Source organism: Saccopteryx leptura, chromosome 3, assembly GCF_036850995.1.
Source record: "Saccopteryx leptura isolate mSacLep1 chromosome 3, mSacLep1_pri_phased_curated, whole genome shotgun sequence".
Lineage (NCBI taxonomy): Eukaryota > Metazoa > Chordata > Mammalia > Chiroptera > Emballonuridae > Saccopteryx > Saccopteryx leptura.
Window position 1 is genome coordinate 325,792,103 of NC_089505.1, and position 13,341 is coordinate 325,805,443.

The 13,341-nt window shown below is 35.4% G+C and overlaps 1 protein-coding gene across 1 annotated transcript in view; it reads left to right on the plus strand.

The window, feature by feature from the left end:
* Window positions 1-13,341, plus strand: part of LRRC69 (leucine rich repeat containing 69) — a 122,866-nt gene that overhangs the window by 73,906 nt on the left and 35,619 nt on the right. The window contains exon 8 of the mRNA XM_066379096.1: window positions 1,715-1,894. Coding sequence (XP_066235193.1) covers window positions 1,715-1,894 — 180 coding nt within the window. The remainder of the gene's footprint in view (window positions 1-1,714; window positions 1,895-13,341) is intronic.

Here is a 13,341-nt window from a genome sequence, read left to right on the forward strand (position 1 = left end):
CACAAATGATACAACCACCACAAAAAATAACTAAAAAAAACAAAAAAATTAGATGAAAATATTTACAAGATGTTTTTCTATCTTTTTTCAGTAGGTATCACTGGATTACAAGTTTTAGTTCTGTAAAATCTCAGTCTGAACTCTGCTGAGAAGCTGCTGTCGCAAAAGCAGAGGCAGGGCTGCAGTCATGATGATGAGTGGGAGTTGTGAGGGCTTTAGCAATGGCAATCTCAGGCTTCTGGGTGCTTCTCCCTGCATCCAAATGGAGCAGGGGACCAGACACAGAGAACCTCTTTCAGCTGTGCAATATGTCTTTGCTACTTTTCATATTGATGAGGGGTGGGAGACATATCTGGGAGGCTGGGGTGAGGGGGAAATATTGTATTTTTCTGTCTCTGTGTGAGTACAGGCTTTAGTAGATTGCATGCCCCAATGTTTCCGGCAAGACTGCGAGCCCAGCTGGATTCCTTTACTGAGTTATAGCTGTTCATTTTGTTGAAGTTTCAAGGGGAGAGATGAAGGCTATCTCTCATGCTGCCATTACTATGATGTCATTTCCTGATTGTGTTTATATTGAAAAGTTTTTAATTGGGGTGAACGAGTAAAAGATTATGTGTGTGTGTGTGTGTGTGTGTGTGTGTGTGTGTGTGTGTATTCCCAAAGATTCTTTTTCAGAGCCTGATGTGGACTACTTTAATATGACTGGAAATTCTTTTACTTTAGTCAAAAAAAAAGAGTTCTACACATATAATAAAATTCATGCAGTGCTTGTGTAACATTTATATAGGAATAATATTCCAGGCTACTGGCACAGACAATGGCAGGGTAGTGGTGGGCACTTAATGGAATAAATCAAATGTTTATTTTTTGTTTTTTTGCTTGATCAGTGAAGATATAATTTTAATTTAATTATTATGTAATTTCTTTTTATTTTCTACTTTAAGAAGGTGAAGTGGATAGTCATGATGAAAGTCAGCTTATATAATATTCTCACCACCCTTTTTATTATTTAATGGTATAATATTATTATTGCTTTAAGTAAAGTTTCTCGACATACCTATGTAGATCGGTTTAAAACAGATTGAATTCAGAGATTTGGTTAACAGAAATTAGTATTCTTTACCGACATGGCTCTATTCAGTTACTCAGGCAGTGGTTAACTTACCCTAATGCTTCTCAAACTTGAACTTGCAAAGGGGATTACCTGGGGAAACTTGTTGATTATAGATGATAGATTCTGAGTCAGTATGTCTTGAGTGCATCTGAAGGTCTGACTTTTTAATAAGCTTCTTGGTGATGCAAACTTTACTGGTTCATGATTCACAATTTTAATAATAAGGATTTAGGCATTAGTATGATATATACAATACATTCAATTTTCGAGTAGTCAGAATATTTGTACAGTCTGCTTATTGTAATGAGAGGTAAAAATTTTAAACTAAGGTTTATCTAATGTAAATTTATTATAACTTGGATCTCTGTTTATAAAAGATATGGTTATATTAAAATGGGAGTAAGTTACTTTTCTTATATTGTTGAAAACTAAATTTACTTACAATACCAGTTACTAATAATATATTTTATTATATAGACTATGGAAATTTAACAGAAACTATGAGGAATAAGCTAGAAATATGTATTGAAATGAGAAGTAATGTAATATAAAAGTTATTTTGAAAATTATCTGAGAAACAATATCCTTTTTTAAATCTAGGAAATAACATCAAGATTTATAATGAATCAGCTAACAGAAAAGAATCCTTTCCTAATGCAAGCCATAGAATGGTACCCACAGGTCAGAAACATAATCTCTAAGGGAAGAAAATGTGCAATATGTGGAAAGTCATTTTTATCCGTATGGCTGGAATGTGTTGAATTTGTTTCTCCATCAAAGGTAAATTGTGCTTTTTGTGGAAGTATGAGCATAAGACCACCTATTATTCTTTGTTCTTATCTAAATTAATCAATACTATCTAGAATTGTATATAAGGATTGATTTCAATGATAACAATGATTTTTCCTAGCTTTAATGAGATACACTTGACACATGATATTATGTAAATTAGAGTATACAACATGTTGGTTAAATACATTTATAAACTGCAAAATCATTACCACTGTAATGTTCACTACTACCTCTATCCTATCACATAGTTATAATTTTATATTCATGGTGAAAACACTTAGGATCTACTATCCTAGCAACATATATGATAAAGCGTTTCAGTTATAATCATCATATTGTACATTAGGTGCCCAAACTTGTTAATCTTATACTGGAAGTTTGTACCTTTTGAATATTTTCCCCATTTCAACCCCTGGTAATCACTACTTTTCTGTTACTCTGAGTTTGTCAATTTTAGATTTCACATATGAGTGATGCTGCACAACATTTTTCTTTCTTTATCTGACTCATTTCAGTTAGCATAATACCTTTAGGATCCATCTAAGTTGTCGTAAATGAAAAGATTTCCTTCTTCTTCACGGCTGAATAATATTTCCTGGTATAAATATCACATTGTCTTTATCCACTTATTTGTTGACAGACACTTAGGTTGTTTTTATATCTTGGCTATTGTAAGTAATGCTGCAGTGAACATGAAAATGCAGATATCATTATGAGGTCTTGATTTCAGTTTCTTTGGCTATATACTCAGAAGTAGTATTGCTGGATCATGCTTTTAGTTTTATTTTTAATTTTTGAGTAAATTACATACTGCTTTCATACTGTCTGTATCAATTTGCATGCTAGTGCACTAGATTTCCTTTCCTCCATGTTCTCTCCAACATTTATCTCTTGTCTTTCTGAGGATAGCTATCTAACTGAAGTGAAGTATTATCTCATTGTGGTTTTAATTTGCATTACCCTGATGATGAATGATATTCAGCACCTTTTCATGTACCTGCTGTTTATTTGTATGTTTTCCTTGGAAAAATATTTGTTCAGTCCTTTTGCCAGTTTTTTAAATTAAGCTGTTAGTTTTCTAACTATTGAGTTATATGAGTTCTTTATATTGACCCTGATCAAATATATAATTTGTAACTATTTTCTCCCATTCTGTAGGTTGCCTTTTCATTTTGTTGAGTTTCTTTTGATGTACAAAATTTTTTAGTTTCATGTAGCCTCACTTATTTATATGTACTTTTGCTGTCATGTCCAGGATATCAATATTAAGATCAATGTCAAAAAGATTTCCCTCCTATGTTTTCTTCCAGGAGTTTTATAAACAAACTCTTATATTTAAGTTTTTAATATATTTTGATCTTTTTGTGTGTGTGTGTGTGACTGATAAACACACAGTCAGAGAAAGGAACTGATAGGGACAGATAGACAGGGAGGGAGAGGGATGAGAAGCATCAATTCTCCATTGTGGCACTTTAGTTGTTCATTGATTGCTTTCTCAAATGTGTCTTGACCAGGGGACTACAGCAGACCGAGTGACCCCTTGCTCAAGCCCGTGACCTTCGGCTAAGGTGGTGAGCCTTGCTAAAATCAAATGAGCCCACGCTCAAGCTGGCGACCTCTGGGTCTCAAATCTGGGTCCTCTGTGACTCAGTCCGACGCCCTATCCACTGCACCACCTCCTAGTCAGACTATTATGATCTTTTTCGTGTATGTGTGTGTCACTGATGTAGAATAGAGGTGCAACTTTATTGTTCTGCATATGGTTATTCAGTTTATTATTGTAATATCACTTACTGAAGAGAGTACCGTTTCTTCATTCAGTGTTTTTGGCTCCCTTGTGTAAGTTTATTTCTGGGCTTTTGATTTTTGTCCCATTGGTCTATGTGTCCATTTTAATGTCAGAATCATACAGTTTTTTGTTTGTTTGTTTGTTTTTTGTATTTTTCTGAAGTTGGAAACGGGGAGGCAAACAGACTCCCACATGCACCCAATAGGGATCCACCTGGCATGCCCACCAGTGGGCGATGCTCTGCCCATCTGGGGCATTGCTCTGTTGCGACCACAGCCATTCTAGTGCCTGAGGCAGAGGCCATGGAGCCATCCTCAGCTCTCGGGCCAACTTTGCTCCAATGGAGCCTTGGCTGTGGAAGGGGAAGAGAGAGACAGAGAGGAAGGAGAGGGGGAGGGGTGGAGAAGCAGATGAGCGCTTCTCCTGTGTGCCCTGCCAGGAATCAAACCTGGGACTCCTGCATGCCAGGCTGACGCTCTACCACTGAGCCAACCGGCCAGGGCCTCATACAGTTTTGATTACTATGTGTTTCTAGTACAGTGTGAAATCAAGAAGTGTAATTTATTGACTATGTTCTTTCTTAAGATTGCTTTGCCTATTTGGGGTCCTTTGTGGCTTCATGTAAATTTTAGGATATTTTTACATATGGTAAAAACGCCATTGAAATTTTATTAAGGATTGCACTGAATCTAGAGATGACTTAAGGTAATGTGGATATTTTGACACTATTGTTTCTTCTGATCCATGAACATGGAATTTGTTCTGATTTGTTTGTGTCTTCTTCAATATCTTTCATCAAAGTCATAGTTTTTGGTGAACAGATCTTGCATCTTCTTGGTAAATTTAATCTTAAGAACCTTATTGTATTTTCTGGGTTGGTGAGTGGGATTTTTTAAAAATGTTTATCTTTCAACACAGCACTGACAGCTTTAGATAGATCATCCAAATAGAAAATCAATAAAGAAATATCAGACTTAAATGACAAACTAGACCAAATCATAGACATTTATAGGACATTTCATTTCAGAGCATAGATTATACATTCTATTTCAGTGTGCATGGAACATTCTCAAGGATGGACCATATGTTGGGCCGCAAAACTAGCATCAATGAATTCAGGAAGATTGAAATGATACCAAGCATAATTTCTGACCATAAGGCTTTGAAATTAGAATTCAACTGCAAAAAGGAAGTAAAGAAACCTATAAAAATGTAGAAATTAAACAACATACATGTATTTATTTATTTAATATATTTATTTAGAAAATTAATTTTAACAGGGTGACATAGATAAATAAGGGCACATAGATTTCAGGCAAACATCACTCCATCATTTATTTAGTCAATTATGTTGTATATCCATCAACTAATGCAAATTATTTTGCATCACCTTATATTTGTCCTTTTCACCCTTTCTTCCCCTTCCCCTCCATTGACCTCCACCCTAGCAACCACTGTACTCTTATCTATGTCCATGAGTGTCAGCTTTGTAACCCACTTATGTGTAAAATTGTAGTTTTTAGCTTTTTTTGATTTACTTATTTCACTCAGTATAATGTTTTAAAGGTCAATCCATGTTGTTGTAAATGACCCTATGTCATCATATCTTATGGCTAAGTAGTATTCCATTGTGTGTGTGTGTGTGTGTGTGTGTGTGTGTGTGTATCTCCTCTTCTTTATCCAATCCTCTGTCAAGGGACACTTTGGTTGTTTCCATGCCTTGGCCATTGTAAATAATGCTGTGATGAACAGGGAGAGCATGTGTCTTCACATACCAATGTTTTTGAGTTTCTGGGGTATATACCCAGTAGAGGCATTGCTGAGTAATATGTTAATTCTATTCTTAAACTTTTGAGGACCCACTATACTTTTTTCCATAATAGCTGCACCAATTTACATTCCCACCAACAGTGAATGAGGGTTTCTTTTCCTCCATATCTTCTCCAACACTTCTTATTATCTATCTTGTTGATAATAGCCAATCTAACAGGTGTAAGGTAGTATCTTACCATAGCTTTGATTTGCATTTTTTGTATAGCTAGTGAAGATGAGCATTTTTTCATATATCTATTGACCATTTATATGTCTTCTTGGAAGAAGTGTCCATTCATGTCCTCTCCCCATTTCTTAACTGAATTGCTTATTTGTTGCTGAGCTTTGTGAGTTTTTGTGTATATTTTGGATCTTAACCCCTTATCAGAGCTGTTGTTTGCAAATATCTCCCATTTTGTTGGCTGTTTGTTTTGTTGTCAGTTTCTTATGCTGTACAAAAGCTTTTTAGTTTGATATAGTCCCATTCATTTATTTTTGCCTTTACTTCCCTTGCCTTTGGGGTCAAATCTATAAATTGTTCTCTATGGCTAAGGTCCATGAGTTTAGTGCTGCCTATGCTTTTTCTATGTAATTTATTGTTTCAGATCTTATATTTAGGTCTTTGATCCATTTTGAATTGATTTTTGTGTAGGGGGACAAACTGTAGTCAATTTTCATTCTTTTGCATGTGGCTTTCCAATTTTCCTAGCACCATTTATTGAAGAAGCTCTGTTTTCTTTTTTGTGTGTGTTTGTCTCCTTTGTCAAAAATATTTGACCATAATATATATGTGGTTTTATTTTTGGCCTCTCAATTCTATTCCATTGGTTTGTGTGTCTTTTTCTGCCAATACCATGTTATTTGATTATCGTGGCTCTGTAGTATAATTTGAAGTATTGTAACACCTCTAGCTTTGTTATTTTTTCTTAGGAGTGCTTTGGCTATTTAAGGTTTTTTATCGTTCCATACATACCTGATGATTTTTATTCAATATCTTTTAAAAAAGACATAGAAATTTTTATGGGAATTGCACTAAATTTGTATATTGCTTTGGGTATTATGGCCATTTTAACTATGTTGATTCTTCCAATCCATGCATGTGGAATATTTTTTCATATCATTTTGTCTTTTTCAATTTCCTTTAATAATGCTTTATATATAGTTTTCAGTATATAGATCCTTTACATTCTTTGTTAAGGTTATCCCCATGTACTTTTGTTGTTGTTGTTGTTTCAACTGTAAAAGGGATTATTTTTTTTTACTTCATTTTCTGAAGTTTCATTGTTGGCATATAAGAAATCAGTAGACTTCTGTATATTGATTTTGTTTTTTGTGACCTTACTTTATTGGTTTATTGTTTCTATTAGTCTTTCTGTGGAGTCTTTGGGGTTTTTTTATATATAGGATCATGTCATCTGCAAAAAGTGAAACATTTACCTCTTCTTTTCCAATCTGATTGATGGCCTTTTATTTCTTTCTCTTGTCTGAGAACAGTTCTGGCTAAAACTTCCAGCACTATGTTGAATAGGAATGGAGAGAATAGGCAGCCTTGTTTCATTCCTCATTTTAAAGGAAAAGTATTCAGTTTTTCACCATTTAGTATGATATTATCTGATAGTTTATAATATATGGCCTTTGTTATGTTGAGGTGTTTTCCTTCTATACCCATTTTATTGTTTTAAACATAAACAGATGTTGTATCTTATCAAATGCCTTTTCTGCACCTATTGATAGGATCATATGGTTTTTGTCCTTTGTTTTGTTGGTATGGTGTATTTCATTAATCGTTTTATATCCTTGTGTTTCTGGGATGAATCCCACTTGATCATGATGAATTAATTTTTTAATGTGTTTTTGTATTTGATTTGCTAATATTTTGCTTAGGATTTTTGCATCTGTATTCATTAGAGATATTGGTTTGTAGTTTGTTTTTTTTCAATGTCCTTGCCAGATTTTGGTATGAGAATTATGTTGACTTCATAAAATGTGTTAGGAAGTGTTGCTTCTTCTATTTTTGGACAACTTTGAGAAGAGTAGGTACGAAATCTTTTTTGAATGTTTGGTAGAACTCACTAGTGTAGCCTTCTGGTCCTGGACTTTTATTTTTGCAGGGGTTTTTGATAGTTGTTTCTATTTTCTTCCTGCTTATAGATCTATTGAGGCTTTCCACTTCTTGGTGACTCAGTCTGGGAAGATTGTATAGTTCTAGGAATTTTTTTATTTTTTTAAATTGTTGAATTTAGTGCCATATAATTTTTCATAATATTCTACAATGATCCTTTGTATGTTTATGATATCTGTAGTAATTTCTCCTCTTTTGTTTTGAGTTTTGTTTATATGAATCCTTTCTCTTTTTTTCTTACCTATGTTAACCAGGGATTTATGAATTTTACTGATTTTTTTTTAAGAACCAGCTCTTTCTTGTATTAATTTTTTTCTATAGTTTTTCTGTTCTTTATTTCATTTATCTCTGCTCTAATTTTTACTATTTTCTTTCTTCTGCTGATTTTGGGTTGCCTTTGTTCTTTTTTTCTAGTTCCATAAAATGTGATGTTAAGCTGTTTATTTAGTATATTTTGTTTCTTGATATAAGCCTGTAATGACATAAACTTTCCTCCTATTACTGCTTTTGCTGCATCCCAGAAATTTTGATATGTCGTATTGTCATTTTCATTAGTCTGTACATATCTTTTGATATCTACTTTCATTTCTTCTTTGACCCAGTCATTTTTTAGAAGTATGTTGTTTAATTTCCACATACTTATGGGTTTCTTTACTTCTGTTTTACAATTGAATTCTAATTTTAAATCCTTATGGTCATAGAATATGCTTGGTATAATCTCAGTGTTCCTGAATTTGTTGATGGTAGTTTTGTGATCCAAAATATGTTCTATTCTTGAGAATGTTCTATGTACACTAGAGGAAATTTTGTAGTCTGATGTTCTGGGAAGAAATGCCCTGCAAATGTCTATTATATCCATTTGGTCTAGTGTGTCATTTAAGTCCAATATGTCTTTATTGATTTTCTCTTTCGATGATTGATCTAGAACCATTAATTATTTATTGAGATCTCTAAGTATAAATATGTGTTTGTTTTTATTTTTAGATCAGTTAGTAGATGTCTTACACACTTTGGTGGTCCCTGATTTGGTGCATATATATTAAGAAATGTTATGTCTTCCTGATACAGTGTTCCCTTTATCATTTGAAATGACCATCTTTGTCTCTGGTTACCTTTGTTGTCTTGAAGTCAGCATTGTCAGATCTGAGTATGCTATATCAGCTTTTCCTTGGGTATTATTTAAATGTAGAATTGTTTTTCCATCTTTTTATTTTGAGCCAACTTTTGTCCTTGCAGCTTAGATCTTTCTCTCTTTTTTTTTTTGTATTTTTCTGAAGTTGGAAATGGGGAGAGTCAGTCAGACAGACTCCCGCATGCACCCGACCGGGATCCACCTGGCACGCCCACCAGGGGGCGATGCTCTGCCCCTCCAGGGCGTCGCTCTGTTGTGACCAGAGCCACTCTAGCACCTGGGGCAGAGGCCAAGGAGCCATCCCCAGTGCCCGGGCCATCTTTGCTCCAATGGAGCCTCGGCTGCGGGAGGGGAAGAGAGAGACAGAGAGGAAGGAGGGGGAGGGGTGGAGAAGCAGATGGGTGCTTCTCCTGTGTGCCCTGGCCAGGAATCAAACCCGGGACTTCTGCACGCCAGGCTGATGCTCTACCACAGAGCCAACTGGCCAGGGCCTAGATCTTTCTCTTGAAGGCAGCATATTGTTGGGTTCTGCTTTTTGACCCAATCTGCTACTTTGTGTCTCTTTATTGGTGAGTTCAATCCTTTTACATTTAGGGTCATTATTGACACTTGAAAGTTTCTTCTAACTGTTTTATGTATTGTTTTCTGATAGGTCTTTGTCTAATTTGGTTCGTCTCTTTTGTTTTTCTGTCAATTGTTTTTGTTTGGTGGTATTTTATGCTTTACCCCTATTTTTTCTTCTTTTTTTTCAGCTACATGTTTTAGTAGTGGCACTTTTGTGGGTGGTTACTTTTAGGTTATTGAAAGAAAAATTGTCATATTTACAAGAGTCTATAACCATATGAATGCTTCTGCACTCGATCCTTGTTTGCTCCTGGTGGTCTTTATCCTCTCCCCTTTTATGTTATTGTTGCAGATTATCCTTGTTTTTGTGATCTTGTTGGAGCTTTTTAAAAATTTAATTAAATTAATTAATTAATTTATTTATTTTTACAGAGACAGAGAGAGAGTCAGAGAGAGGGATAGATAGGGACAGACTGACAGGAACAGAGAGAGATGAGAAGCATCAATCATCAGTTTTTTGTTGTGACATCTTAGTTGTTCATTGATTGCTTTCTCATATGTGCCTTGACCGTGGGCCTTCAGCAGACAGAGTAACCCCTTGCTTAAGCCAGCGACCTTTGGTCCAAGCTGGTGAGCTTTTTGCTCAAACCAGATGAGTCGTGTTCAAGTTGGTACCTCAGAGTTTCAAACCTGGGTCTTCCGCATCCCAGTCCAATGCTCTATCCACTGCATCACCGCATGGTCAGGCCTTGTTGTAGCTTTTACTTGTAGTTTTGTTTTTTATTGTTCTTTGTATCTGTTTGAATAACTCCCTTTAGTATTTCCTGAAATGGGAGTTTTTTCATGATAAATTACCTCAGCTTCTGCTTGCCAATAAAAGTTTTTATTTCTTCTTCATATTTGACAAACAGCATTGATGGCTATAGTATTCTTGGCTGGTAATTCATTTCTTTCAATACTTCGAATGTTTTGGTCCACTCTCTCCTGGCTTATAAAATTTCTCCTGAGAAATGTGATGATAACCTAATGGTCTTTTCTTTATATGATATATTCTTCTTTTCCCTAACTGCCTTGAGTATTCTTTCTTTGTCATTGATTTGTGACAATTTCATTATGATATGCCTTGGAGTAGGTTTGTTTGGGTTGAAGTAACTTGGTGTTCTATTTGCTTCTTGGATTCGATGCTCTTTTTCCACAGGCTTGGGAAGTTCTCAATTATTTGTTTAAATAAGTTTTCTATTCCCTTTTATCTCTCTTCTTCTCATATAGCCATTATTCTTATATTGCTTTTTCTGATGAAGTCAGACAGTTCTTGTAGAGCTCTCTTATTTTTTAAAATTCTTGAGTCTCCCTTCTCTTCTCTCTTTAGTATCTATAGTTCCCTGTCTTTGATGTCACTGAGTCTCTCCTCTATCTGGCCTGTTCTATAGTTAAATTCGGTACCTCAATCTTCAGTTTATGTATTGAGTTTTTAATCTCTGTTTGATTCTCTTTTTAAAGTTTCAACCTCCTTGTTGAAGTACTCATTTTCATTAATTTGTTTTATGATTTCAATAAATCACCTATCATTGTTTTCTTGAAACTTATTGAGTTTTTTTTAGAACTTCAATTTTAAATTCTCTGTCATTTAACTTCATGGTGTTCATGTAATTGAGGGTTTTTTGGGTGATTTTTCATTATGTATCTGAACCATTTTTCTGTCTTGCGTTTCCATGATATATGATGGTAGCTGAGAGTAGTATTAAGAACCCTAACAGCAAGCTGTTGCTGTAGCCAAGTTTTGGCTTTTTGTAATTCTTGTGCAGAGCTCTGCTGTCCCAGTGATGAAGGCAGTGCTGCAGTTGCATTGGTGGGTGAGGCATATTGTAGGTGCTTTTTTGTGGCTGGATTTACTGCTTTAGCAGTGGTAATTTCTGGTTTCTCATCATTCTTTTCCAAGTCTCAGAAAATCAGGGGAATCAGATGTGGGACACTTCCACCTCCCAGAGGAGAGAGTAGCCCCGGAGGGCCAGCCTCCCCCCTCTTTTTACTGCTTGGGGATGGGGGTGGGTTTTGGGAGGGTAAGGGCATTCACTTTTGTTTTCCCTGACACAGTACAGAATGTGGGGAACTGGTAGAGCATCAGCACAGGCTGTGGGGAGTGCACAGCACCAGTGCCATGTGGGGCTGATCATCATGGCTTAAGCACCCACTGTTGGAACTTGCTCCTTACCTCGAGAGCCGGGCACCTCCCACCACCCACTGATGGAGCTCTTGCCTTGCTGCAAGACCCAGGCACTTTGGGTTCAACACACACACTGATGGAGCTTGTGCTGCAAGCTGAGCACTGGCCCAAAGAGGTTTATTGGAAGCCAAGTGTTGTGGACTATCCTTGGTAACTCTGCATCTGACTGTGCCTACCTTAGTTCAGCTCTTTTCCCTCTGCCCCCCCTACCCCTTCTCTTTTCCTCTACTGGTTCAGAATAAAACTATTCCTGCATCCAGAAAATAGAGAAAAATTCAGTCCTTTGCTTTCTCTTTAGAGCTGACCATGGATGTGATTTATCTTCCACCCCCCTTTCCAACCCATCTTACCTTCAGTCCGTTCATTGTGTGGATTTTTCAGACCTGCCTGCAAGCACAGTTGAAGTTCCTTCTGTGCATTATAGTTGTTCAATTTGTTGAAATTTTAAGGGGAGAAGTCAGAAGTATCATGCCACCATTTCTCTGATTTTCCTCTTGACAACATAGTTTTAAAAATGACTGGTTGAAATAAATAAAAACAGAGATCAGAAGATACACTCAGACAAATGAGAATGACAACACAACATGTCAAAATTTCTAGGATGAAGCAAAAACAGTAATAAGAGGGAAGTTTATACCATTACAGGCTCATATTAAGAAATAAGAGACATTGCAAATTAGCAACCTAACATCACATTTTATAGAATTAAAAAAAAAAAAGCAACCCAAAGTCAATAGAATGAAGAAGATAGTAAAAGAGCAGAAGTAAATGAATTAGAAAACAACAAAAAGTATAAAAAATTAATGTAACAAATAGCTGATTCTTTGAAAAGATCAATAAAATTAACAAATCCTTGATTAGACTCACTAGAAAAAAAATCCTCATTTAAAACAAAATCTGAAATAAAAGAAGAGAAATTACCATAGACATTATAGATATACAAAGGATCATAGTAGAATACTATGAAAGAATATGCAACACCAAATTTGACAGTCTAGAAGGAAGAGATAAGTTCCTAGAAATATACAATCTTCCTAGACTGAGTCATGAAGAAGTGGAAAACCTAAAGATACCCATAAGCAGGGACGGAATAGAAACAACTATCAAAAGCCTCCAAAAAATTAAAAGTCCAGGACCAGATGGCTACACTAGAGAATTGTACTAAGCATTTAAGGAAGATGTGGCACCTATCCTTTTCAAAGTCTTCCAAAAATAGAAGAACTAATTCTCCCCAACACATTTTATGAGGGCAACATAAGCCTGATACCAAAACCTGACAAGGACAACACAAAAAAATAAAACTACAGACCAATATATACAAAGAACACAGATGCAAAAGTCCTAAACAAAATACTAGCAAATAAAATACAATAACATATTAAAAAAATAATATATCACAATCAAGTGTTATTCATTCCAGGATCACAACATACGTAAATTGATCAACATAATATACCACATCAACAAAACAAAGAACATAAATCATATGATCCTATCAAAGACACAGAAAAAGTATTCGATTAGATACAACATTAATTTAAAATATTCAGTAACATGGGTAGAGAAGGAAAGTAACTCACCAAATTAAACACCATATATGACAAGCCATCTGCCAATATCATACTAAATTGTGAAAAACTTAAAGCTTTTCCTCTAAAATCAGGAAAAAGATAAGGATGTTTACATTCTCCATTCTTTTTTATTTATTTTATTTTTCCAAAGTGAGAGGCAGGGACAGCAGACTCCCGCATGCGCCCAACAGGGATCCACCCGGCGTCCCCACTAGAGGGTG